This window comes from Atheta coriaria, unplaced genomic scaffold, assembly GCF_025399875.1.
Source record: "Atheta coriaria isolate IRGN ID8LTWV9N9 unplaced genomic scaffold, Caltech_Dcor_3.1 hic_scaffold_1_pilon, whole genome shotgun sequence".
In the NCBI taxonomy this organism is placed as follows: domain Eukaryota; kingdom Metazoa; phylum Arthropoda; class Insecta; order Coleoptera; family Staphylinidae; genus Dalotia; species Dalotia coriaria.
The window spans coordinates 3,782,161-3,809,973 of NW_027045443.1; the positions used below are offsets into that span (position 1 = coordinate 3,782,161).

Consider the following 27,813-nt stretch of genomic DNA (forward strand, 5'->3'; position numbering starts at 1 on the left):
TACATAAGTCGTTTATTTGGCGTTTGTTATTGTAACTAAAAAGTCACTCTGACACGTGAATATTTACAAATTTCTCTGCGTGTGATTTATTTCGTAAAATGACTACTGTGCAAAATAATATTATAACATTTGTGATCACATGCGCGGATGGTTCCTGCCTGTGCAAAATTGTGAACAACCATATCTTCCCCATTCCCAGCATCGTGCACACTCTGTCCTGGAGGCAAGAGGGAAGCACGCTGACCAAACAAGTATTGTTCACAGAATTTTGAATTACAATTAACTAATTTATTTATTTAAGGTGTGTGGACTGGATTTAACCACGTTCAATTTGCACAGGTGGTTTAAAATTCTTATCCCATCCGACACAAACAATAGCTATATCACTAGCTTTATCTTCAAAACGAGACTCGTCGTCGAACAGAAGCGCAAATGCAAACTTGCAGCTGGTTACGCATGGATCTATCCCAATGATATGGTCAAACACCAATCCAATGCTACCATTGGCAGTACTGTACTTCTAGATTTTTTCCCACGTACCAAAGATCTCATAAACTATAAAAACTACTCCGATGAGCTATGGGAGGTTGGTATTATGATTGAGGTGACAGCAGGTTCTTTACTTTGGAAGAATTATGCTCCAGCGGAACAGCACGTAAATGGGTCTGTTATCATTCCGGTTCAAAATGCAATTTTCCACGATTTCTACAGCTCATGTCTGCCCAGCATTCTTATGTCAAAATTTCATTTCATGGCTTTCATGAAGAAGTTTGCCATATCAGATAGTTGGCTCGCACACTTGTTTCGGGCCGCCGATTTGCAAGACCTGGGATTTCTTTCCTATCGCGATATAGCCAAGATCTTAGTATTGATAGATCCCGAAACGGAACACGCAAAGCAAGCTGCAGAAATGCGTAAAAAGTATCTCTTTCAAATGTTTGATAGGGACCGAGATTCATTTTTGGTCAAAGACGACCTGGAAGCTCTGATTGAACTTGTCAGACAACCAAATGATTTTGATATTCGGACTTGTCTCATGTAAGACTATTTGCGGTTAATTTCTCTTTCTTTTTCCGAAACCTTTCAACAATTTTTAGTGCTATGAAAATGAACCAATCTGGTAAAAAAATGGCTTTTGAGGACTTCACGAAGAGCATCGATACGTTGCTTCCAGCGGGTCTTTCAGCATGTATGCGAGCATGCAGGACTTGTCGTTCGATTTATGCTGACGCAAAATCACCGAGTGGGAAAACTATAACGGATTCCACAATAAATTTCGGAGCTCGTAATTTTTACCACCTATTAATTGTTAAATTCAATAATGGATTACTTGCATTTAAGGATATCGCATGCAGTTGGAGAAACGGAAGGAGTTCATCATCAGTTCGCATACATTACACGTTATGAAAAGCAAAAATATCATCAACATTGTAAACGTGTGGAACTTAAAAGGTACGGTAAATGGTGATAAAGGTGACTTTATTAGACAATTAACATTATTTTGGTTTGTTTAGATATCTGCAGTTACGATACATTGAGGCAAGCAGGTATCACTAAAGATTTGCGCAAGTTTTCCTGTGAAATCAACTCGCCAGCTCTGATATTCAACGAACAACTCACCAACCTACGATATTTGACTCATTTGAATAAAATTAACGTAGGAAAAGGAGTCTCGTACGCAGAAGACTTTGAATGGGGTTCTCTTGATGCTACTGCATTTGGTAACAGATTGATTAAAATTTGCGCATCTACCAAGAAATTACTCATGGATGAGGCTCGGCTATTGGAACTGAAAGCTCCTGTTTATGTTATCGGTGAGTTAAACACAGACTAGGATATTATTCAAATTTTAAATAATAGGCTCTGTACATGGAAACATATCCGACTTAACTTCGTTCGAAAAAATTCTGTGGCCAAGAACTCCGGGACATTCGCCCGGATCCATTTTATTTCTCGGGAGTTACGTGGATCGGTCGCCGTTTGGAATTGAAGTTGTGACTCTTTTGTTCTGTTACAAGTGTATGTTTCCGAAAAAGATGTATTTACTCAGAGGAAGTCATGAGTTGCGCAAGGTACAAATAAAGGACTGCTTTCGAAGGTGAGCAATAATGAGATAATCTTAGGCAGTACGCTGCATTATTATTGTATTCTATCAGAGAGTGCCTGCAAAAGTTCGGCTCTACTTTGGGATTCCAAGTGTGGGACGCAGTGAATGAAGCGTTTGATTGTTTACCGGTGGCGGCCGTGGTGGATGACAAAATACTCTGTGTGCACAGTGGTATTCCGCAACCCATTGTCTGCACGCTGACAAAATTCTTTAATAATGTACCTTGTCCTTTGAGTGATCCGGAGAAAACATGCGAACTGGTCTGGGAGTTGTTGTGGAATGAGCCAGGGCTCAAGTAAGTTCAAATCTAATTTGCATAAAAATTATTATGTATTAATATATAATTGTATAGAAAAGATGCTGCAAACTCAAATGAGGTGGATGGATTTATGAGGAATGCGAAACGAGGCACTGGTTATAGGTTTTGTTGCGACGCTTTAGAAACATTCCTGGAGACTAACTTCTATACGCATTTGATACGATCAAATGAACCAATTCCATGTGGGTATTCGGTATGTGTACAAAAGTCTTGGTTTGCATTATTTTATTAATAGTGTTCCGTTTCACAAAGTTAACTAAGATTGTTTTAGATTGCGGATAATGGACATGTGATAACAGTGTTTTCCTCATCGTATTACAACAATGATGCTGGATGTCTCATACTCGACCGAGGGCAAATTCGTGTTATTCGTTTAGGCACTAATCAATATTAGAACACAGGTAGCGATTTATCCGATTTATTTAAATTTATTGTACAATGTATTGCACATTATATTGCTCATTATACTGAACATTATATTGCACAATCTGAGGAGAGGTATGATATACTGGTTGCCTATGTTGAGGCATTAAATTCGCAAAATCCGATTGAGGTATGAACCGTTAGACGGTGCTAGTGTACATCACGGCGCAGGTAAATTCAAAGGTGTGTAGCCAGTACGCCAAGCGCGGCGCAGCGACGAGCGTGTCACAGTGGTTTTGTGAGTCGGTCTGTTACCGCGCGGCGCAACAGGCAGGCAGCGAGACGCTACACCGGCAGGCAGCACCGCCGCCGACACTTTGTCCCCGAGGCGCAGCAAACCACGCGGCGCGAGCGCGACATCGGTCGTGATCAGCGGCTCACCGAGCACATAGCGACGAGCGTCCATCGCGCCCAGACCGCGCTCGACCGCCTTCAACCGCCGCGCGTACGCCTAGCCCGCCTAGTTTTTCGCCGCGCCGGTTGGGTCAGTGACTCAACGCGACGTGTTATGGTGCGTTGGTGTGCGTTGTCTTGAGACTCGAAAGACCACCACCAGCTCCTTCGCATTGTGAGAGCGTCCAGCGAGCACGCTTCGAGAGTGCCGCCGCCCTGCAAATCGCCCGCCGAGGTAAACAAACATTTTATTCCTTGCTTGTCATCAATTCGCAACGTGTTCGCGTTTGCCGATTGTTTGTTTGTTTGCTTAACAGCACAACAACCATGCTCCTTCTAAACCAGTAATACCATCCTCATTTTTTTAGGCGCTGCATCAACGACAACGTGCTGCCTCTTCCGAGATTGCAACATGTTTAAATTCATTAAGCCTAAAGGACCGCACGTCACGGTCGAGCGGCAAAAGCTGCAGAAGGAGCTGTTCTCATATCGCAGAGTAAGTTTTCTTTCTGTATAGTATATATCACGGACAATCGCGCACCTCTCATTTACCTGTTATCATTGAGTCAATTTGCCCTTAATTCAACAGTATCAAGCTAAATAAATACCTATTATCTTGGCACAAACCAATCCATGAAAACTTTTAAGTAAATTACTCTCGAAATATTCGAGTACATTTCACAATATCATAACACAATAATATACTAGGTCTCAATGTGATAACACGACTCCAGCAATGATTCAGTCTCCATATCTATAGCATCATGTTGGGTGTTTTTGATGAATAATACACCGTTTGGCTGTACTTTTACCTGCCCGCACGAAGCTTTGAACTAAGAGTGCAATCTTTGTGTAAATAACTGATAGGTGTTATCTAATCAGTGCCGAAGCAATTATCCCGCTTGCCACACCTGTGCTCAAATTAAAAAGCGCTTCAGACGAGGAAAGTAGAAGAAAAATAGGACACAGCATGAGGATAGTTGAGAACATGAATCAAGCATGTTGATACACTTGATTTCGGCTGATACCGCACAGGTTGATGTGCATTGTATTTGTTGCTAGCCTATTTTTCGCTTACAGTTTGGCAACAGGTTTGTTGATTGCTTGATAACGATTCAATTTCAAATTTAGCCGAGGTATATTTCGCGTTCTTGTACATTCAGAGAGAATTTCAAATTCATTTAATACAGTAGTTTGCAACGTGGAAACAAGGACAATCACAAGATTATGATGTCATTCACATTACAATGAATAGGCGCCTGCAATCTTGAGAAAATTTTTATTAAATTGTCTGTTGTGTTGTCGATGTACAGGGTAGAGCATTAGGCAAACATAACATGAATATAAACAATGTTTTTCTTACCTGAAAAGCTCTAGTTGAAGTCATAGAGGACAATTTTGTAAGAATACGTTGAGATGAGCTTCAGAGTCAAGTGCGGTGAAAGGCCGTTATACCTATACCTTTCATAATCGTGTGCATGTACATCGAAGCATGCAAATGAGCATTATATCACTTGGACACTCGTGGACACTCAAGTTTGGCCGAAGAGAGAGGCAAACACAACACGTACATAAGTTCATGATCAGTGTTTGAAGGTGCAAATGGTTCACATAGTATTCATAGGGGAGACAGATAAAAGAAATTGTGAATATTCTGATTATTTCATAGTAATTTCAACATCCAGATGAGTAATCATTTTATTGATTCGTTTATCGCGCACCAAGTTATAAATACTTAAAGTTCGCTAGTGTAAATAACGCTATTATTAATTTAGATTGGTTTGTCACTTTTCTAAAATAGTGTTTCAATTAATAATTCGTAGACTTTTACTTGAAATCCGTTCTATTTTCGTCTATTTCGGAGGTTATGTTATCACATTTAGTTGATATTTTCTTTCATGAACGATATGAACTGCTATCCTTCTTTGATTACAACAATAACAAAAAAGTATAATCTAACCACCCTGTATATGTGTATTTATATTAAACATTATTCAATACCGGACTGTTACGCACAAGCTATGTTTGATTGACGCTAGTTTCACGCGGAATTTGTTCTAATTGATGTTTATGACATGAACGATTTTAATTCCAGTTCTCTACTGGTTGCATCTGATGAATGCATTTTCAATTGACCATTATTGATAGTATCCCAATTGATTGAAAATCTTGCCTGCACCTAAATAAAGAAATATCGCGCGATTTCCGTATAATGACTGAACGATTCGATGATTAATACACGCGTCAGGGTCAAAGCCAAAGAGAGAAACGTGATTGTCGTGCTAATGCGTAAATGGCACGCGGGCGATCGACTGCCGAACGGCAAATAAAACTATTCCAACTCGTAAATGATTGTGGAATAAATGCTTCGAAGAACAAACAATTCACAACGCACGCCATTCGTCACTTGCCCGAATCTACTACACAGAATCTGAACACGCGTATGCATTAATCAACGAGTACCTGCCTATGCGACTACACTTGAAAGGGGTACAAAGGTATAATTTTGACTTAAAGAGTCTGTCGAGTTTTAAGAGTTTTAGTCAACGTCGAACAAACGTTTGACGTTACTTAATAAGGAAGCAATTATAACGAGATTACTTCAGATTGTAACCCGCGTTTCAAGTCTGTGTCTCTTTTTTTTTGTTTGATTTTAAGTTTTAACTGGAGTTTTAAGTTGAAGAAAAAGAAAGTACATGTGATTAAATGATGCAGTAATATTCACGTGCGTGTGTGTGTGTGTTGAACGCAGCATGATCTAATGAATAATTTAACTTTTACCACGCCGCGCACTTCTGGGTCGTGTGCGCTAGCGCAACGTGCTCGAAAAGAAATTAAATCGCGTTTTTATTGCCGTCAATCTTCATCTACAGTTAGGTTAGGTTATTACATTATTATTACGATTTGAGGAATGCATCGCTTTACAGCGACACAAGTACAGGAATAAAAAGCTCGTTGATTCTCGAATGAAAACGTAGGAACACACATCTTCACACTCCTCCTCTCTTCTCGCTTTTGACGCGCTCGCTTTACACAATGCCAACAAGAGAAGTAAGAAAGTCATGCATGCGGCTTGTGCATATAGAATTCATGCGAGGTGTAATTCAAACTGTAATATTTACTGAGGCGGTTGTCTTGCTTTGTAAATTAACGTCTCAAATCGCGAAGACAAACAGCGCCGAGTTTGTTCGGTTTATCGGTGTCGATGAGATGATGCTGGTCAATTCTTATGCATGTCGGTGGTGAGAAGACGCGAGACGGATCGCAGTTGGTCGATGTGTGTGAAGATTTGAATAGATTTCGCGTTACATTCGACGAATCGACGGCGAAAAAATTCTTTGCAGACCGCATTCCATGATAGATAGATACTACAGCATGTAAATGTGGCGTGTCCATTGTTGGCCGTGGCGTTCTTCGGTTGCGCTACGGCAGCCAGTCATTCTCTCTGGCGCTGTGAGGCATGTCGTTTTTGTTAGATTCGTGCAATAATTGTTGCTGGAAGCGACTGCGCGTATATACACCTATGTATCCATTGGGTTTTTTGCAAGTGGAATTCATTATTTTATGTTAGAAATTATCGGCTGCAGTTATCAGTTTATTTCAAATACATAGTAGATATTCGATCAATTAATACTGAAAACAATGTTAAGTTTGAAGTTTGTTCATGTACTATACTAGTCGTGATAATGGTCAATTGGCATGCCATCGATTGAGTGCGATTGATGAATGAAAATTAAAAGGTATATTTAGCGCGGACGTACTCGTTCGTACTCATACAGTGTGAAATAATCACTTAACACGTTAAGGACGGCGTGTACCACCGGTGGTACACACGCGTCTGGTCTGTGGGACGGCGTGTACCACCGGTGGTACACGGCTCATTTGAAACGAGACTTATTCATTTTTGACTACACCACTGGTTAGGTTATATCTTCTCCTCGTTTCACCTATACAATCAGGGCCTTGCATCTTTGTCATCAAATGTGTCACTCAGATTACATATTATAATAAATAGTGATCGACAAAAGTTTCAGTTTTGGCTTCAAATTTGGTTTCGGCCAAAATTGGCTGAAACTTTTGGCAGAACCGAAACTCAGTGTTCGTGAATTATCGTGCGTCGTTCGGCTAACTCGCGGCTAAGTCGTGGTGGTCACTTGCCATCTCAGTTCGCACATAGTTTCGGTCGGACTCTAAAGATAAAGGCATTCATTACAAAGAAAATAAATAAATGGCGACGCAACTGCAAAAACAATCGCTTTTTGATACAGCAATGCATAACCACCAGTGGCGCACAGCTGAATTAATTAGACGGAGTTGAAAATGCTCAAACGCCGCCCGATGCGACAGACACCCAAAAACCGCGCCGTCCTCAACGTGTTAACGGCAATAGCTTGTCATCAGCACAGGCATAATATTTCACTGCCTGGGCCCTAGGCAGTAAAATGAAAATATAGCGCAGGTGGAAATAATTACCAAAATTGCTCGATGAAGAATTTTAACTCCTATTTTTTTTTAACATATATTAAACACTATCTTTGGATCAGATGGTACAATTATTACAGTTTTTCTGTCTAGTTCTATATTTGTAAACTGAATGTTGAATTAAATTTTACTGCTGCTTGCTTGTGCTTTCGTTCGGGAGAATTTCAATAAAAAGTAAGCGAATCTGCCGACTCTGATGCACTTTAGCATCATCTCGGTTTGAATTATATAACTATAATAATGATAATGATGGCATCTCCCTATCACTCCATTTAAGCTATTCAATAACTTTATGCAAGTTATATTTTTACGATAAAAAGTACCTATCCTACTTGCGTTTTCCTTTGTCAAAAATATCTTTGTAACGAAATTCATCAAAATTTATTCAGTAATTTTTGAGCGAAAGCGTCACAAATAAACAATTAAACGGCACATTCGCATGTATAATATTGGTTAGTATTAAATTTTGTATTTTGTAGTTTATGTAACCAGAAACTTGGTATAGATCTGTTAGTGATCTTTGTTTTCTATCCATTATGACAGGTTTTTTCGCTAGCAGTTTTCGCTTGATTAATTTGGGAACATATTTATATTTCAAATTCTATCTTCTATATTTTAAAACAACTTAACTGCAATTTTAAGCATGAATGTGTTGCAAATATAGTTTACATTAAAATATTACTCCCGAGTTTGTAGTAAATGTTATTAAGTGCAGAAAATATAATACTATACTTTATACAACATGATCTGCACAGTTTTCCACGTATAATATTTTAATGTAGGTATTTACGAGGTTTGCACCAATACACGCAATTTTATTGCTATCGTGAAAATATAATGCATGCAATAACTGACCAAATATGCGTTAATGACTATTTTACAGTTTGGTTGATGATGAAAAAAACTATTGCGCACATTCACCATAACACTTTATAACCTTTAATTAACACAGCAATCTTTTGTTAAGATATTCAACTCTCGAATATCAAAGTTTGCGGTTTTGACCTATCCTTGGTGTTAATTGAAAGTTTAAAGCATCATTGGATGTGCCGGAATTTGACGCAATCGGAGCATTCATACATAGCATACATAACGGGTTTAATTGATACTCAATTGCGACGCCGGTTTGATTGCAGCTCCTGCCATCCGCTGAGATTGGAGGAGCTGGTCGGTAAATTAAGCGCGTTTTCAAAATGATACGCACGCATATTGAACTCTATCCAATAGGCATAGGTTTCATAGGTTTACCGAGAGATTGCATGTTTCAATTTTCAATTCGCTCTGTGGCGCGTCGCCTCTTGAGACGATAACGCGTCCGATAAGCGCTTTTATTCAAACAAGCGCGTAGGCGAATCAACGTGAATTACCTGCGGTACCTCTAAATATAGCGCGGTAAAAACTGCTCAACGTACGCGGAGATTTTATTTTATACACACACAGGTCTAAATTACCATCAGTAGTTTACAGGATTTTGTTGCTTTCTCATATGTTATGCTGGGCGAAGCTGCTAGTTTTTACCAAATTAAAGTATTGACTTCAATTAACTTCAATTGTAATATTTTAAAGGGCAAGTTTGGCTCTATAGCACATTGAAGTGCAAATTGTGCGGTTCTATGATTTGGGTTATGAGTTGTAAAAAACATGACAAAAATATTTGGACCTCAGCCACTACAATTTGACTTTCTTCGGATATGAAAATTCTAAAAGAAATCTCAAAATTGTTTCTAAATCTTGCACAACGTTGACAATTGAATTGTCTGAACATTGTAAACAACCCCCTTGTACCTGTTCTTGCCGCGAATTGCAGATAGAATTTATTTCGATTTGATGCATATCCGCATTCTGCCCAAAAGAATTAGAATTTTTGGTGGATGGATTTGCGGCCAGTGTGACTCTGACTCACATGACGCAGCGTAGTCCGGCCAAGTCGAAAAATATCCAATATTGATTCTGCTGATGTAATCTCAACGAAAAAATACGTACTACAATTCTTGACGAAATATGAATATTAATCAACGAAAATAACAACTATTGCAACTCGGTATGAGCTTAGGAACAGCCTTTAAAACGCAAGAAGTCCAAATTTTGCATAATTCTCGAAATATTTTTTTTTAGAAAACTATAGTGTAACACACTGTGGAATATGTGACTCTACGGAGTTGATAGGCATTCAACATGAATGTTCAAAGACATCTGAATCATCAACAATTTGATATTTTTAATATTCTGCATGAAATATAAGGAAAGTTTTCTGGTTTTGTAGTTGTTTTAGCGGTTCTACTGTTTAAGTCGTAATTAGACAGCAGGTCGTCGCAACTACATTTACATAATGACGCGCCATTCATAAAGGAAATATTAAAAGGTTTTTCATGTATTATCATGCGCGTACTCGCTGAGTTATTATTTATCAGTGAGCAAAATACCCACACCTCGTGCACACTTCAAGGAGTGTTGGAGATGCTGATTATCTTTATCGCCGTGATATCATCATGCGACTTATTAATGCGTGATTACTTTGCACGCCTTAGTCAGGTCATAAGTGTTTGTTTTTAATCAATAAAGTACAAGTCATTCATTCATTCGTCGAAGAACTTTTTGTGTCCTAAACAATTTGTAATGTTTTGCGATGACATTTTTTCCATAGACGCTTCAGCATGGCTTTCCAAACAAGCCCACTGCCATGGCGTGGGATCCAACCCTGCGCCTGTTGTGTGTGGGTACAGCATCAGGGGCCATCAAGGTTTTTGGAAAACCGGGCGTGGAGTTCTATGGCCAGCACGCGGATAACGTAGCTGTTACAAAGATCACCTTCCTGCCGAATGCGGGACGAGTTGTTTCGCTCTGCGAAGACAATTCATTGCACCTATGGGAAGTGAATAAGAACTCCTTGGTGCAGGTGAAGAGTCATTCTATGGAGGGCAAGTTGAAGCAGATTAGCGCGCTTTGTGTTGATAGCAAAGCCGAAAATCTACTTCTCGGCACGGAAGGTGGCAATATTTACGTCCTGGAGTTGAATTCGTTTGTGATGTCGCAGGAGATTATTTACCAGGATGTGGTGCTACAAAATGCTTCACATAAATTAAATCCGGGAGCCGTGGAGGTACTTGCCGAACGACCTGGCGAACCCGATCATCTTCTGATTGCTTACAATCGTGGACTTGTCGTTCTCCTCAATCGTAAAGACTTTAGCGTGGAGAAGAAATATACACCCAGTCAACAGCTGGAGTCTGTTTACTGGCATCGTGATGGTCAATCCTTTACTACCTCACACAATGACGGTTCGCACACCACGTGGCATGTCGATCACGAGAACCCCGTCGCTGGACCCACCACTGATTATGGTCCATTTGCTTGCAAGGCTATCTTGAAGATCGAACGGTACGAGTTGAAGGGCGAGCCGTTGATTGTCTTCAGTGGTGGTCTGCCTCGTGCGAATTACGGCGAGAGGTTCAACGTCACTGTAATGAATGGCGACAAGCACGTCGCGTTTGAATTTACCAGCAAAGTGATTGATTTTGTGGTGATTACCGCTGCCGACAAGGACGACTCGGATGGAGAAGCAAATGGGGATGTTGCCGCTGGGGACCCCGAGGCGTTGATTGTCCTCGCTGAGGAGGAGCTCGTCGCCATCGACTTGCAATCAGACGACTGGCTTATGATGAACTTGCCCTATATGGTACCTGTGCATGCGTCTGCGATCACCTGCAGCCAGTATGTGTCCGGTGTGCCTGACGACCTTTGGAATCAATTGAAGGACGCTGGCAAAGCGCAAACCAAGCATCTGTATTCGTCGCGAGCATGGCCGATCGACGGTGGTGAGTTGTTATGTTCGAAAGGGGAGCAACCTCGCCGAGAGATGCTTCTCACAGGCCACGAGGACGGCACTGTGCGATTCTGGGACGCAGGGACGGTCAACCTCACGCCCATTTATAAATTCAGCACGTCACAGTTTTTCACCGGCGAGGACATGCATGGTATGTCGTAACCTTTTCTATAACTGTTCTAAAAATATTATATTAATACTATTCTGGTTGTTGTAAATAGATGAAGATTTAAACAACGAAGATGAAGAAGATTGGCCTCCGTTCAAGAAAATTGGAGTCTTTGATCCATACACCGATGATCCTCGATTTGCAGTCAAGCGTGTTGTGCTGTGTCCACTTTCCGGCACGCTGGTCGTGGCGGGCACCGCAGGTCATGTGGTGGTAGCCAAATTCGACACCGAGATGTTGATGGAAGAAGTGAGGATCAGCACAATGAACCTCGTCGGCGAACGCGACAGCTTTGTGTGGAAGGGTCACAGTGAGCTAGCACCGCGCAAGGGTGAAATAACACAGAAACGTGGTTTCCAGGCGACAAGCATATTACAGATTTATCCACCAGCGGCAGTGACCTGTTGTACACTGCATGCTGATTGGGGACTGGTAGCGGCGGGCACTTCCCATGGCCTGGCATTATACGACTACGTCAAGCATAAACCTGTGACTGTGAAGTGTACTTTGAATCCGAATGGTTGGTTACAACTTAAAAATATCCGTCTTAAAATGTTAATATATCAAATTTGGTTTTTCTAGACTTGAATGGAGCTGGGGATGCACCTATTTCACGACGTAAGTCTTTCAAGAAGTCGCTGCGCGAGTCCTTCCGTCGTCTGCGCAAGGGACGTTCACAACGGCGTACTAGTAACACCACGACAAATACCACCACGTCCCCGCCAGTTCGACGTCTGCCGGCGAGCACTGATGAACCTAGCAATCCACTGGAGGCCAAGCCAGTGGAACGGCAGATTGAGGCGCGTACAACAGATGACGGCATGGGCTCCATTGTACGCTGTTTATACTTTGCGAGGACTTTCTTAATCAACGGTGAGTTGCATTAATTTTTATATTTTACACAACATATATTGTTGTTTTTTGTTTTATGTAGTACAAAACACAGTACCAACCTTATGGGCAGGCACGAACGCCGGTGCTGTCTATGTCTTCACAATAAACGTGCCCTCCGGCTCTAAGCGTAATACGGACGACGTCACCTGCCAGCTGGGTAAAGAGATACAGCTGAAACATCGCGCGCCAGTTATTGCCATCGCAGTACTCGACAGCAGTAGCCGGCCACTGCCGGAGCCTTTGGAAGTAGAGAAGGGCATCTCGCCATTGCCGGAGACCACTCAACCGCATCGAGTTATCATTGCCTCCGAAGAACAGTTCAAGATTTTCACACTGCCAGCGCTGAAACCCTTCGGAAAGTACAAGTTAACTGCGCACGAAGGCGCCAGAGTTCGTCGCATGTCGTTCGCGAACTTCTCCTGTAACTTGCCAGACAGCAACGACGTCCACAACGAGGTGGATTTGCTGTGTCTGACGAATATTGGCGATTGCTTCGTGCTTACCTTACCCGATCTCAAGCGGCAATTGAATGCGGTTGTCGTGAGGAAGGAAGACATAAAGTAAGTAAAACGGCTTGTCTCATTTCTCTCATCATATAATCGTGTTTTATGCATTTTAGTGGAATATCTTCTTTAATCTTTACGAAAGAAGCCGAAGCGTTGTATCTGCACTCATCTTCAGAGTTGCAGCGATTGTCGCTCGCTACGCGACGAGTCACCTCGGCGAGGTGCTACCTTTCCTTGCCCGAGGCGGTGAAGGAGGAGCCCGAGGCCGAAACGCCTTCAGAGATTGACGAAGTAGACGAGGAAAGGGAGAAGGAGGCACCGCTCGTCAATGGCAATTCTATCGACAGCAAAGAGAACAGTGTGGGCGACAAGGTGTGTTGAGGTTCATTTTCATAATTCATAAAAATCAAATGCAAATCAAAACACTTAGAATGTCCATCACGAGCGACACATATTCATAATATATTGTACGTCATAAGGGGTAACAGGGTAGTCACTATAGCTTTAATATTTTATCATTCAAATGCAGAGGAGCGAATTGAAGTTTAACTTACTAACTTATTTGGAAATGTAATACGCAAAGATTGATGATCACATTATAGAGTTTGTATCTTTTCAAACCTTGCGGTTTTGACTAATGTATTTCTACGCAACGGCGGCGATTTGTAAGCACCTTAGAGTAGAGTATATGGGGGATTCAGACGTCTCCGTCAGGCAAATGTAAGTAAAAACTACCCGAACGCCACAACAAACGTCTCTAAACAAAACCAAGCCAAATAAATACTGTTAAACTGTACTAAAACGTGCAACTCATGCTAAAAATTGTATAGTCCTCTATCTCTGCCGGTGAAGCGTTTGTTGTATGACGTACTCTAATTGTTGCACACCCTGAACGCTTGTATGACGTCACTATGATTCTGTTTTCGTTCTGTTAACTCCACTGCTCGTTACAATGCCATATTTAAATGTGTCCCCCTAACTGTACGCTTTTAATCCTCCGGCGCGCGATAATCGCCCTGTTTGCATCAAATGAGATAATCAAAATTATTTTGTGCCATAGATGGAGAACGGGGAGACGGACACGATTCATAATTCAACTATGAACTCAACTATGACGAGCAGCATTGGCGACATCACCATCGACAGCGTCAAGGACCACATCAACGCACATGACGATTTGAACGCACGCATGTCGGGCATTACCATCACCAAGACGACGATCACAACGAGCATGCTCAACCAGAGCGGGGAGGTCGTCACGAACACCACTACCACGACAACTACGACGGAGCATCCCGATGATGGTGAGTTTCTTCTACAGCATTGCTATCACATGCCGTTGAAATCAAAATCACTTGTGTACTGATCGTACTTTATTGGCTGTTCTCCGTCGGTGATTTGTTGTGTTTGTTGTTTTCATTTGATTTGCGCTTCTTTTGTAGTTGAGAATAATGAGACGGACGCACTTGATGTTGAGCCGGGAGCAGTCGAGGTTAGACAGTTGTGACTTTTTTATTAGTGCATCTTAGTTAGTTTCACAGTAGTGCATCTAATCGTAGCTGTTTTTGTCACTTGTAAATATAATTTATTAAAATGGACTAGCGACGAATGACTCATACTCACACAGTTTATGATATCTATTTTATTTCTAAACTTTTACTATATTAACATTTTAATCATAAAACGATTTAATAAAAAGGCGGGACATTGAAACTGCAAATTCTTTAAACACTTAACGGAAATAATTGTTATTTTGTTTCGATAATTTCTTGGCTGAGTTAATGCTAATTACGAAGATTGTTTACGCGCAGTTCTAAAATCCAGTTGTCAGTGTTTTAATATGATTTAGTATCATTGGTAGCAGGCACAAAAGCACACTTGTACGACTTTGTAATCGCGAAAAAGGAAACCTGTGCTGGTTTATTTGCATAGTCCTGCGCGTGTTTGAATCGTAGGGGGGACGACAAATAAATGAACAAAAATTTAAATTAGCATTTCACTTCGTAGGCAATTCAGTAAATGCATAATTCATTTGCCACACTTGTAGAAAAATAGACAATTTAAAAGAAATACATCTTTCAGTTATGCTTAATTTTAAAGTATCTTAAACACAAGTAGTTTCAATGCCCTCGCGTGTACATTATTTTAATTAGTGTTTCTCTCGTGTTTTAATAGGTATGCCTGTACCAATTTGATAAATGTCTGTTGCAGATTAGAAGCCTGCAGGCAAATAGTCATGGAGTAAAAGCACCGCTGGCATTGTCCGAAGATCTCGAAGCTGAGAGTGGGTAACCAATTGAACAATGATGAAATTCCCCGGATACATACCCTCTAGGTATACATCGCACACGCATCAACATCAACTTCCCGAGCAACGCCTCGAACACCACGAGACGCATACAAATTCTTTGCCATATCAATTATTTAATACTTAAGCAAATTATGGGAACATGTGTGGATAGTTAGATTACGCTTAACTAACTGAAAGCTAGCAAAACCACATTCGATCTACTTAAAACACCTTCTTTATTTAGGGAAACCTTCGTTTTTAGATTAATTAGTCGATGAAAAAGTTTATTACACTTTAATTTACATGAGTTTAATTAATACTACAACAAGTAGCATAGGGCTAAGTATGATGGTAGCTTGCTAGGGTCATCTATTTTCCTAACAAATCGCAATTGTAACTTTTATATGACTTACTTATAGGCGCCTCAACTTTCTGCATCTGCAGCTACACGATACGATACACTAATAATATTTATACAATTTTTATACATACTTACCGATGATATATAAGATTTACACTGTTCTAGTGTACAAATTGCGGTTGATATGTGATCGAAGTTGATGCTGTGTCACAACTCCGTTCAACTATTGCTGGCGAATAACGATGGCGGTGATAATTATGATTGCAAGGCAGCTGAACGCAGGTACTAACTAAACTATACAAGTGTCGTTTTAATATTAAGACGCTGCAATTTTATTCGATAAGTAAACCCGTTTCACGTAATGCAAAAAAAAACGAACGCAGGTAATTTTTGTGCGTTCATGTTTAGTCTACCCCCCCCCACACATGACATGTCATGGCTTTCAATTTCAACACTTATTTCGCGGTGGAGGTTTTAGTTTTTCGTTTATATGCATATAATTTTTATTTTATATAATTGTATTCGTTTGTTGTCGTGATCAAGTTGATTTCGGTTTTTTTCAAGCTCTAAAATTGAAATTTTGAAGTATTGAAAATTGATACACATACTTAATGACCGAACTTATGTATGATGAAACTTATGGCCTTATAATATTATCGAAATGATATAAGAGATGATTACTTACAATGATAATGTTTTAACTATTCGTTAACTATTTTACATGGATGCATTTTTATATTATATATATTTAGCGTTTTTTATCCACGATTTTTTAATTATTACTTGAATAAAATATATTTATACACTATGCAATCATTCCATAGCATTTAATAAGCAAATCGTTTTCAAGAAATTATCACGCAATACCATTGTGCCTTCCTGTTTGTTAACTAACATGATAGATTTGTGTATATTGGGTTGTCTGACAATTTTGAGTGAAAGTCAAACTAATTTTAAATTAGTAAATACATATTCGTGTTTCCTGCCGAACATTATCTGCAAGTTCTCCAAATTATATTTGGAGTGCTATTTGTATCGATAAATGCGACTAAAAAGCATAAGCCTCCGATTACATTTTTATTCGTAGGTTTAGTTGCATATCTTATCATGTTTATTCTAGCATGCAAGCATTTTTGTACGGGAAATCCGATCGGACTATCAGCTTCCCTGGTAACAATCCAAGTTTACTAATTAATTGTCGCAGAGTGATGTATAAATAACGCCTTGTGATTATCATTACTTTCTTTGTTGATAAATAACCTTCGGGTCGAGCGGATTCGTGCGAGTCCGTTGGCGTTCGCGCACCGGATGTCTTTGACGTTCGGACTTGACACTGGCAGGCACGGCCAGTCAGTCGAGTGTGAGTCGAGTCCGAGCGATGTCGCAGTCGTAGCACCTCGCTGCGTTCACGTTTGTGTGTGTCGCCTCCGTGAAACAGTGCACAGTATCAGCGCTACACAGCTCGCACATACCCAGATCAAACATTCGGCCATTTACATCCGCCACATTTCATCGCCGCTGCGCGGAGTTCATCGCCGTAGCGCGTCTTGAAGGATTGCACTCCGGTGGTGACACACGTACGGCGATCGCACACAATCACAGACCCATACACATCTACACGCGCGCGCGAGCGCTGGCTGATTATAATATGGCCGCCCGTGTGTAGTGCACTGCACTTCGTGCTCGCGTCGCATTTTGTCGTTCCGCCGCCAGCCCGCCCGCCGCCATCGAGGAAGCTCGTGCCAAGATGGAACTGCGTGTCGGCAACAAGTATCGCCTCGGGCGCAAGATTGGCTCCGGCTCTTTCGGAGACATTTACCTAGGTATGTTATTGTTCTCACTCCGCCCGTGTGTGTGTCAGTGTGTGTGCGCGCATCCCTGCGTGTTCGCACTCCGCACGCGGAAAACACACTTTTCCTGCGGATCCATTGAAACATAGCGCGTGGCCTTTTGTCGCGTGCGATTAACGACGATGTTTTTTTTGTACTGATTTGCAATTTTTCAGGCACCAACATCTCTACTGGAGAGGAGGTCGCCATCAAATTAGAATGCATTCAGACCAGGCATCCTCAGCTACACATTGAGTCAAAATTCTACAAAATGATGCAAGGAGGAGGTAAATATTATAAGCATTGGTCCAATTTTTGTGTGAATTATGTGTGTTGAAATCCTAACCGACTTTTTCTGTTAACTTGTAGTTGGCATCCCACAAATCAAGTGGTGTGGTTCTGAGGGCGATTACAACGTGATGGTGATGGAGTTGTTGGGCCCATCACTTGAGGACCTTTTCAACTTCTGCTCGCGCCGCTTCTCTCTTAAGACGGTGCTACTGCTTGCTGACCAACTCATCTCGCGCACTGACTTTATCCATTCGCGCAGTTTCATTCACCGTGACATCAAGCCCGACAACTTCCTGATGGGGCTTGGCAAGAAGGGCAACCTGGTGTACATCATCGACTTTGGCCTTGCCAAAAAATACCGCGATGGGCGAACACACCAGCACATACCCTACAGAGAAAACAAGAACCTAACCGGTGAGTAAGCAATCTTTTCGTGAATATGTTATCGTCAGCCTTGTCACGGTGACATTCCCGTTGCGTCCGATAAGCTTCTGCATAATTAGTTGCTAAATGCGGGCCTCGAATTCTATCAATTTTATCAGGCGATTGTTTGTTCGACGCGCTCATGTTGTTGTTGTTGTCACGAAACGTGAGCGCGAGGTGCACAATGAGCAACGTGATTGCATCGGTAGAGGGTATAGAGTTGCTGTTTTTTCCGTTGCGTCTGTCCGTGACATGATGCCAATGCAGACTTCAAAGTCGGAATACCCTTTGAAAGGGCAAGCGTAAACGCCTTTTGATTCTGGCGACCTAGTGCTGTAACGTTTTCAAAACAATGACACTCGGTGGTGTTTTAATTAGTTGTTTATTTTGTTCATATCGTGTTTGTTTACTTAACTAGCTGTGTCGAGAGTGGATTCTCTAGACTGGGTTAGGCTGCCAGTGGATGTTTTGTTTTGCGCGGCTGTATGAATTTTTTTTAGTAGGCTGCACTTTCATTTTTCAAGCGACAGCGTAGCGTTTTTTACGATGGTCCGCACGCGATCCACTTTTCTTCTTTTATTGCTGGATTTCTTCGATAGCTGTTGCGCGCGCGCGGTATTATACCGTGCGCGCCTTGCGAAATGCAATTAGTCCGTCGTTCTTTAGCGCGCGACCAGCGTTTTGTTTTTACGGTCCTATTGCCGCCGCCCGCAATGTGCGCGCTTTGAAATGAACGCATCGTACCGCGCGTTGTTTGAAGTTCAGTTTCCGTAAATGTGATCAACTAGGCCATGCGCGCCAGCCGCGATTTAATTCCAATTTCATTTTCGTCGGGGGCGCATTTGCGTCGACCGCTTCGACGAAGAGTGTGTCATCGCGGTGTGACGAATATCCACACTTCTGCAAACTAGTACATATGCACATCGTCGTTCGGGTTGTTATTCCTAGATCAGATTGCATATTATAATAAAGCCGGCTGTGTCATTGATTACCAATTTTATTTATAAACAATGACAGGTTTGATTGCTACGCGATTTATTCAGCTGATTGCGGTTTTGTTTCGAATATTATAAATTAGAATATTCACTTATAGTTATCATAAACAATTATCCTGCGAGTTATAGCCTCGTGAATGGTATTATGATAATGAATGCTTTGTTTGTTTACCGTTGTTATAACAACACATGCGTAATTGAGACGATCAATTACGGTTTGATTTCGGAAAAGCCAGCATTTCCAAAAACACTTCATTGATAAAATTGTTTCTTTGAGTTTGATATTTTGGTTAAAAATTTGTTGCTTGAAGTTGTTTCGTGTATCATGTTGCGCAATTATAGTTAGATATGAGGCTTAACGAATATCAGTTTAATCATATGACAAATTGTTCAGTAATGTGAAACACTTCAATCACCAATTCCTGGACAATAGGAATGTAAATATAATTCGGCTTCGCTTATAAATGTGCGCATAAACTTATCTGCGCACGCATATTTCTAAATTCCGATATTGAATTTATGGCAATTGTTTGTATGTATAAAAAAGACATTGAGTAAGTCAATTTTGCGGATTAGATTATGTTCAGTAGATAATCTTAAAATCCGCATGAGAAAATAAAAATTTGCTGTTTTTTTAGTCAATCTACGAAAATTGCCAAAACATTTGCGGAATATTTCCAAATGGTTACAGGCAAAACTGTTTAAAAATGTATTTTAAGTTCATTTTGCAACCTTAATCATTTAAACCTCTAATAACGAATGCTTTTTGAAAAGCTCTTCATGTACGCACTCTGTAGACGACGCAACTTTAAAGCTTCATTGTGTTTATGAACATAATGAACTTTGTTGGAACTCCATTGGCTTACAGCAATTTCATTATTGGTTTGAATATCATGCATGAATTTACAAAAAACCGAGTTTAGTGAAGTTATTTGGAAAACAAATATCTAATTATTTACTATAATTTGGCACGAAAAGCAAAAATTTAATCGTTCGTATGTACAATTGCATTGATTTGAGTTTGATAATACATGTTGACTCTCAATATAAACAGCAATATGCTTTGTGTACTGTAACTTTTTTAATATCAAATATCGAAGTTTGTAACAAAACTTCTGAAGCAGATTACATCAATGGATATTTACTTTCATAAGAACAAAATCACATATTTGCGTTATTCACGTTATCACGTCATTTCCTGCTGAAATCGATGGAATACCAGCGTTGTTGTCTTGTATCCCACTATTTAAAAACCACTGTTGATTTGTTTGTTTGTTTTAGGCACTGCCCGTTACGCTAGCATTAACACACATTTAGGCATAGAACAGTCGCGCCGCGACGACCTCGAATCGTTAGGATACGTACTTATGTATTTCAATCGGGGCTCCTTACCCTGGCAGGGCTTGAAAGCTGCGACCAAACGACAGAAGTATGAACGGATTTCCGAAAAGAAGATGTCGACCCCTATCGAGGATCTGTGTAAAGTAAGGATGCAACTTATAGGAGGCATGATTAATTTGACTGTAATTGTGTGCTAATGGTGTGTGCGCTTTTAGGGCTACCCGGCTGAATTCCCTACATACTTAACATATTGTAGACAGTTACGGTTCGAAGAACGACCTGACTATAGTTATCTGCGGCAACTCTTCCGGACGCTGTTTCACCGACAGGGTTTCACGTACGACTACGTGTTTGACTGGAACATGCTGAAGTTTGGTAAGTACCCCCCGTACACGTCACTGTAGGTTCACTCTTTTATATGCGAACTCATGCAATAATCTCTTTTTGAATAAGATATGAGCTCACGCATGCATGCTAAAGAAGTCATGATTGCTCCACTGCCGGAACGACGCCAAAATCATTATCATTTACTACTGACATCTACAAGATTTTTCCTACTTTTTGCTTGTGTTTGGTGTTTAATTATGCTGTATACGTTTTAGGAGTATCTAGGAGTGGCCACGGGGAGGAAGGCGGCCGCTCAGGCTCGCGGCCCTCTGCTCCTCAGACCCGAGCACGTCGAACACCTCATGAGCGCGAAGGTTTGCTGTCTAACAATGCGGCTGTGCCCAGTCCCTCTGACGAAGTCATCACCAACAGCAGTATGTTGAATAGTTCACTGGATTATGAACGTCACGTTTGTCATTTTACCATCCCTTTGCAGATACGCGCCTGTTTGAGAGTTACGACCGCCGCATCTCGATGCGTTTGCGCGGAGTGCAGCAGGGGGCGCCGAACGCGTCCACCTCCGACCTCTCCAATTCGAAGCAGGCCAAGTGAGTTGCATTTCTGTTCGTTATGTATGTAATTCGACGTGCGATCCAAGCAAACACCGCCTGCTATCGCTGCTAACTTAAACCGCAATCGCCCGTCAATGCGACACACCCATCATCACCAATGCAACAACCACAACACACCACGGTCTCAGATGCCGGAAGTTATCCGGTGCGAGCATCGTCTCGTCAGCGCGCTCGCCACGTCCGCGGGCGTAGACTTTATTTGTATTTTTACAATTTTATGTTAACGTTGCGTTGCGCCTGGCTTTTCGCTCGCTCGTGCCTTTTTAATTTTGGTTCGGCTATTGTTTGTTTTTTGATTGTTTCGTACGATTGTTTCATCCGCGCGCGCCCCCGTGGCAACATATTTCGCGTGTGCATCGCGGTGTGGGCAAATGGGAGACCTATGTATGATGTTTATTTGTTTTGGAAGCGCCTCCGGAGTGGCAATGGCGCCGCCCAGCCAGACGGCGGGTCAGCCAGGCCCGCCTAGACGCGGCAGCACGTCGAAGGAGACGCCCGCGCGGCTCAAAAAGTAGTCGCCGCGCTGCCCTCACCACCTGCCTGCCGCCTGGCCACCTCTGGGGATGGTGCGGCGGGGGAGCTGCCACACTTTATACACACATACATTAATATTAGCGTGCAATCTGTAAGCGTTGAATGTGAGACCACGGACGGGAAGCGCCACCAATTTTACGTTTAGTATGCTAGCTAGCGCCAAACTGCGATACTGCATTGACTCGAGTGATTTGAGAGGTGGGCGGAGTATTTCCCCCCACGTGTACTGGTGTTTGTGAACAAATTTACTTAGGTAGTCGTGGTTTTTTTTTCTTACTCGTGTTTTCTGGGCATGCACAATGCACGCGAGTGGCGATTCACTACGGCGACGTGTCTTTAATTTTTGGTTTGTGTCTTTTTGTTGCTAAAATATCAAAAAACTGTAAAGATGATTTGGAATCGTAGCGGCGGTGCGCAACACTGGCGTTGTGATAACATGTGCAGCATGTTTTTGGAACATGCAAGAATGTTTTTAATTTCGTTTTTCCTTTTTTTGTTGTTGATAAAATATCGAAAGCTGTTTGAAAATGACTTACACTCGAGAAACGTCGGCGCGCTACCCCGACTTCCAAGATGAACACGTTTTGTAATATGTTCGAATTGCGTTTCGTGAACTTATTAGTGATAATTGAATTATTTAGTATTAAAGTTGAATGTATCAAATTGAACTACATGTACAGTGTCTTTTTCGACTGCGTTTATAAACTTGAGTTGATCTTCGCCGCGACGTTACGTTCATTGATGTCGTAAATACGGCTTGCGCCCGTCCTCGTCGACCAGGAGGCGGCGCCAATCCAATACTCGTGATCACTGACTAAACTAACGATTAATAAGAAGTAATGGAAGACTAGTTAGGGACTACACTCTAGTATATGAAATGTTTTAGTTGAATACGCATAAACGATACGTTAACTGATTGGTTGGTTGCATATGGTTAATTAATACTTGTTAAACTACAGACTTACTTAACGTTAACTCTTGGTGTTCATATAAAAAATTGCTTTTAATTTATTCTCAAATCGCATAGGTTCCTAAAAGAAAGTTTCAAACAAAAGCCAGTTGCAAACTGATCGAATCGCGTAAATCGAAATTGAAAACAAATGGGAAAATGAAACTTGACAATTGACTGAGATGACACAACATTTGTGAGACAAACTGTCGTTTTACAAGGCATCAAAATCATTTTTGTATCAACATTTTTTTAACGCAGCACTTGAAACTTTAAAGCAATCACTGGACGAGAGCATAATTATTACTTTAATTGATAAATTACTATACATTATTGTTCTAGGTATATTGAAACGAAAATTTAATTACTAAACGCTAAAAACTAAAAGGAATGTAAAAAACAGAACACACAAATTTCAAAAAGGGTGCAACATAAACGGGCCACTATTTATTATTTTGACACTCGCCGATCGGCGAGGATATCATTATCATTAAGCCTAGGGTAGGCTATAGCAGGTTACTTATGTTTTAATTGTATTTTGTAAACGATAGTAGTCGGAGGCAAGTCCAGGTCCAGATGCTACGAAGACTGTCTAAATTTTAGCCGCCCGCGCGCGACCTACCAGTAAATGAACTTGCAACGGTTTTTGTATTGTTGTGACTTTGGTTCGTGGCAAAATAACTGGTGTTCCATTTATTTCGCACCCGGGTTCGTTAATGTAAGATGCGAATGTGAAATATGGGATTCGTGTGAATGTGCGGCGTGCGTGGCATAATCTCATTGTCGATGTGAGCGACAGTTCGTGCGCATGCATCACGCATGGATCACTCATAAAAGAAGGCAATTTAATTTTATTTCTTTTTGTAAATATAGTATGTAATGTACTTTTAAATTTATATAAAAATAAATATACTGGATGTTCCAGGAAATCACTACACACACTACGTCTCAAACCATCCATATTCTGTTTTATTTTATTTCGAATGTTCGTCGTTATTTGTGTTTCTTTCTTTGCAAGCAACTGATTTACATGTATTTTAACTACCTGTTCAATGTCTACCGTATTCTTCAACAAAATGTACAACACCTAACCATCTCATTCAGTGGCTGCAGTAACCGTCTCATCTTGTTCTAAACAAATTTACTAATATTTGTTATTTTTTAGCAAAGACCCTGCTCCCGACGTGGCTGAGATAACTGACACATGCGAATCAATTCGTATTTGAACTTTCCTGATGTTCCCAAAGCTCCCAGCAAACACCATCCATGTTATTTTGTTTTAGGATTGGATGCACTTTTTGAGTGTGCGCTTGTTACCACCTTTACAACCTTGTTTGTTCATACTACCTCTTTTGCCCCTGTATTTTTTTCTGTAGTTCTCTAATTCACGAGGGACTAGACTCTATTGCGTTTTTGAAACGATGAAATTTTGTGCCTAAGGCAACGCGGAATAACGCGTCGAATTTATATCTATGTTTCAAAAACAATTTATGTAAAACTTTATACGCTATTTACAATTACATATACACAATAAAACTTTATTTACAGTTCTTGTCATGAAATTTGTCTGTATTTAGTTCGGCGGGGAAACGATAAATATAAATTTTAATTGTTGTCTCTGTATTATTAATTTCTAGTTTAAAATTCCGTGTTGAGTTACAAATTTTATTTTCCACATATTTCGTCTAATTGGAATCTTTAATTTTGAAGAACATTGAAGATGAAGATGCGAAACATGTCGAAAATATAAATATAATTTGTAACGTAACACGTAATTTAAAAATTGATATTAATATATATATATATATTACATGAACAAAATTAAAATCAGTCATGTATTAGTTTGGGCACAATATTACCAAGGAGACTATGGTACTATTACTTAATAACTACAACTCCTGTGTAACGCGGCTACACGACGTAAACTTTTAAAAATCCTACTCCAACAGGACTGACGCCTCGCGTAAGTTCGTTTTGTGTGGCGCACTGTTCGTATTCCAATTCCTGCAGAATTATTGCGCGTGCGCCATGCCTGGGAAGTGCGCAGAAGTAGTGGGACCGCGAGACATCACTCGTTATGGTTGTTTTGAGCAGTTGCGTGCGAACGTCTCGGTGATGTGGGTAGTTGCTGAGCAGCGGTCGTGATACAAATGCGTCAACCAAATTGTTAGTGACACGGCACTGAGATTTACGTGCACAGTGAGTACCCCAACAAGCCGAGTAAAGATATTTAGCTCCGTCACCCCAGTGCGATGGCATCACAGGCGAACGCACGTGGCGTCTCGCGCGTCCTGGAGAAGCTTGAGAACTCGGTGAAAAACGGCAAGTACTACGAGGCGCATCAGATGTATCGGACGATGTATTTTCGGTGAGTCTTGTTTCAGCGAACGCGCGCTGTATTGACAACCACTGACCGTACAGGCTTTTACAGGTATCTCAGCCAAGAGAAGTTCACCGAGCTGATGGATATGCTCTACAACGGCGCGATATTATTTCTAGACCACGATCAGGTGTGCCCCGCTTGAATGCTTTTAAAGGGATGTATACACGTCAAGCATGCATGTTCAAGCATATGCACAAGCATACTAATGTTATCAGTTTAAAACTTGCACATGTTGTGATGTTTTTTTTAATGGAAATCATTTATTATAATTACATTTGATGTAAAAAATATTACCAAAATAGCATTTTACTGCTAAGATGAGATAACATCTTGTTGCATTGTGTGCTAATGATCTTGTAAAGGTGGGCTAAATTTAAGAGAATTGCATGTGGGATATAGCCGCATTGTGGCGAAGGGATGCTGCAGTTATTGTCCTTTGTACTGGGTCTTCCTCAAATCTGTTTTTAAATTTATAATTTATGTTAATAATGAAAAATCAACATAATTCCTTAATATTTGTACATTCTTTAATGTGACCATATCTATAGAGAATTAATTAAATATGTTTTTAGCACATCAGTGGGGCAGATTTAGGAATTCTCTTGGTGCAAGTCCTAACTCAGGCTAACAACAAAGACTACAAGACGTGGATACCGAAACTGTGCTCGATATTTGCCAAGATAAGCACGAACACACCCGAACGTGATACTTTCCTAGGAAACGCAATTCGTTGGTCGTCTGCAAATGCATTGCAGGGTCATCCACAATTACATCAGGTAATAAAAAAAATCGCCGACATCATTTTTCGATTCTGACACCCACACATTGTCCCATTTCAGAATGTAGCCCAAATATATTGGAACGAGAAAAATTATCACCAAGCGCGCTATCATTATCTGCACTCGAAGGATGGACAAGGGTGTGCTAAGCTGTTGATAGAGTTCCAGATGACGCAAGGCTACGGCAGTGAAGTGGACCTATTCATCGCACAGACCGTTTTCCAGTTCTTGTGCATGCGTAATGAACGCACCGCGAACCTGACCTTCGCCTCGTACACAGCGGCTCATCCTGGCATAAAACGCAGCGGGCCCCCGTACCTACTGCCGCTGTTGAACTTTTTGTGGTTTCTGTTGAAGGCTATTGAAAGCAAGAAGCTGGCTACGTTTGTCGTGCTCTGCCAGCAATACGAGGTGTCTATTAAGCGCGACCCCTGCTACAAGCAGTACCTCGATAAGATCGGACAGATTTTCTTCGATGTGAAGCCGCCGCCACAACACAGCAATCATTTCTTCGGCAATTTTTTGCAGTCGTTCCTTGGTGGCCTTGATGACGACAGCGACGATGAGGCGGGCGCGTCGTTTAGGCCCTCGGCCTCCTCCAGTAGGAGACCCGTTGAGACCGCCGAGCTGGATTAGCCGCCGCGTCATCTACACACTTTACACATAATCTATTTCACCATGGGCGATGTCGCCGACTAAATAATTAACATTGGGTGCGGTCCAATGCTTACTTTTCGGTTTTCACACGAACACACGATTCACAGACGAAGTATTTAGCCATTTTCATACATCCAAACTAAAAACAACGGAAGTTTAAACGATTGTTCAAAATACGGACGTGAATGATTTTTTCATAGGTGCAAAAGCGTCATTCAAAGACGATCCAAATAAATTTGTCATTCTTTATTAGTACTTTAATGTTATGTACATAATGTGTTGCTTTTATGTTAATATGCGATCGTAGGGACGAACGTCAGGGCGACGTATTTCAACGCGTCAAACGTGCGTGACTGTTTAAGCCATTCTGTTTGGTATAAACTAATTTCAATTTAATCAGTATGGGCAATAAACAAATGAATATTGTTACAAGACTCTTCGATTACCCCGTCAGGCCCAAGGCGATCTATGCTTGTTCCGGCAGGGGAACTTCTCGCTGACAGGTGATCCGCTGCCTAAAGAGTTGCACAAGCATAGCCCATTGCGACTACGACAAGCTGGGACAGAACTTCAACGCGTTTCTGCACGACCAGAAAAAACGTAGTCGAAATACCAGCATTTCTTAGAGAGTTTAAACAAATTTTTTGTGGAATTGCGATGGTGTATGAGTGTTTTATAGTTTTACTTTTCATATTATTAAATAATATTTTTAAAACTTTCGCCACTTGCCATTGCGGAGAGCTTCGAATGTAGTCTACAACTTCCCGGGGGTTGAAATTGAAGATAACGTACATTTTATGATTTACGCACGATGATTTTTTCATATGGATTTAAACATGCGTCCAAACTGTGTTTGATTGGCCGGGTATTTGTATGTAGCAAATGTAGAAAATTGAAATTGTGATC

The 27,813-nt window shown here is 41.0% G+C and overlaps 4 protein-coding genes across 8 annotated transcripts; all 4 read left to right on the forward strand.

Annotated features, from left to right (window-relative positions):
- Positions 1-77: 77 nt before the first annotated feature.
- Positions 78-2,918, forward strand: LOC135794927 (uncharacterized). 3 transcript variants are annotated; one of them, XM_065306421.1, is made up of 9 exons: positions 78-251; positions 302-1,038; positions 1,098-1,285; positions 1,342-1,452; positions 1,515-1,814; positions 1,861-2,098; positions 2,157-2,402; positions 2,460-2,619; positions 2,698-2,918. In XM_065306421.1, the coding sequence occupies exons 1-9, from the start codon at positions 99-101 to the stop codon at positions 2,818-2,820; spliced, it is 2,256 nt and encodes a 751-aa protein (XP_065162493.1). In that variant the 5' UTR covers positions 78-98; the 3' UTR covers positions 2,821-2,918. The 3 variants fall into 3 exon arrangements, with proteins under 3 accessions (XP_065162493.1, XP_065162501.1, XP_065162509.1); XM_065306437.1 differs by lacking the exon at positions 78-251 and having other exon boundaries at positions 491-655; positions 712-1,038; XM_065306429.1 differs by lacking the exon at positions 2,698-2,918 and having other exon boundaries at positions 2,465-2,607.
- Positions 2,919-3,047: 129 nt separating this feature from the next.
- l(2)gl (LLGL domain-containing protein l(2)gl) lies at positions 3,048-16,575 on the forward strand. 2 transcript variants are annotated; one of them, XM_065306401.1, is made up of 10 exons: positions 3,048-3,477; positions 3,611-3,738; positions 10,369-11,698; positions 11,769-12,236; positions 12,299-12,589; positions 12,651-13,170; positions 13,230-13,488; positions 14,177-14,420; positions 14,559-14,608; positions 15,328-16,575. In XM_065306401.1, the coding sequence occupies exons 2-10, from the start codon at positions 3,655-3,657 to the stop codon at positions 15,406-15,408; spliced, it is 3,327 nt and encodes a 1,108-aa protein (XP_065162473.1). In that variant the 5' UTR covers positions 3,048-3,477; positions 3,611-3,654; the 3' UTR covers positions 15,409-16,575. The 2 variants fall into 2 exon arrangements, with proteins under 2 accessions (XP_065162473.1, XP_065162480.1); XM_065306408.1 differs by lacking the exon at positions 14,559-14,608 and having other exon boundaries at positions 3,050-3,477.
- A 527-nt stretch (positions 16,576-17,102) lies between these two features.
- Positions 17,103-24,638, forward strand: LOC135794950 (casein kinase I-like). Of its 2 annotated transcripts, none has more exons than XM_065306461.1 (8): positions 17,103-17,590; positions 17,773-17,883; positions 17,966-18,301; positions 20,587-20,789; positions 20,862-21,021; positions 21,249-21,407; positions 21,470-21,581; positions 24,254-24,638. In XM_065306461.1, exons 1-8 carry the CDS (start codon positions 17,515-17,517, stop codon positions 24,312-24,314), a joined length of 1,218 nt encoding a protein of 405 aa, XP_065162533.1. In that variant the 5' UTR covers positions 17,103-17,514; the 3' UTR covers positions 24,315-24,638. The 2 variants fall into 2 exon arrangements, with proteins under 2 accessions (XP_065162533.1, XP_065162526.1); XM_065306454.1 differs by lacking the exon at positions 24,254-24,638 and adding an exon at positions 22,015-24,027.
- Positions 24,639-25,138: 500 nt separating this feature from the next.
- On the forward strand, positions 25,139-27,333 carry LOC135794957 (Golgi to ER traffic protein 4 homolog). The gene is made up of 4 exons (XM_065306476.1): positions 25,139-25,456; positions 25,520-25,598; positions 26,044-26,247; positions 26,311-27,333. The coding sequence occupies exons 1-4, from the start codon at positions 25,341-25,343 to the stop codon at positions 26,884-26,886; spliced, it is 975 nt and encodes a 324-aa protein (XP_065162548.1). The 5' UTR covers positions 25,139-25,340; the 3' UTR covers positions 26,887-27,333.
- Positions 27,334-27,813: the final 480 nt, after the last annotated feature.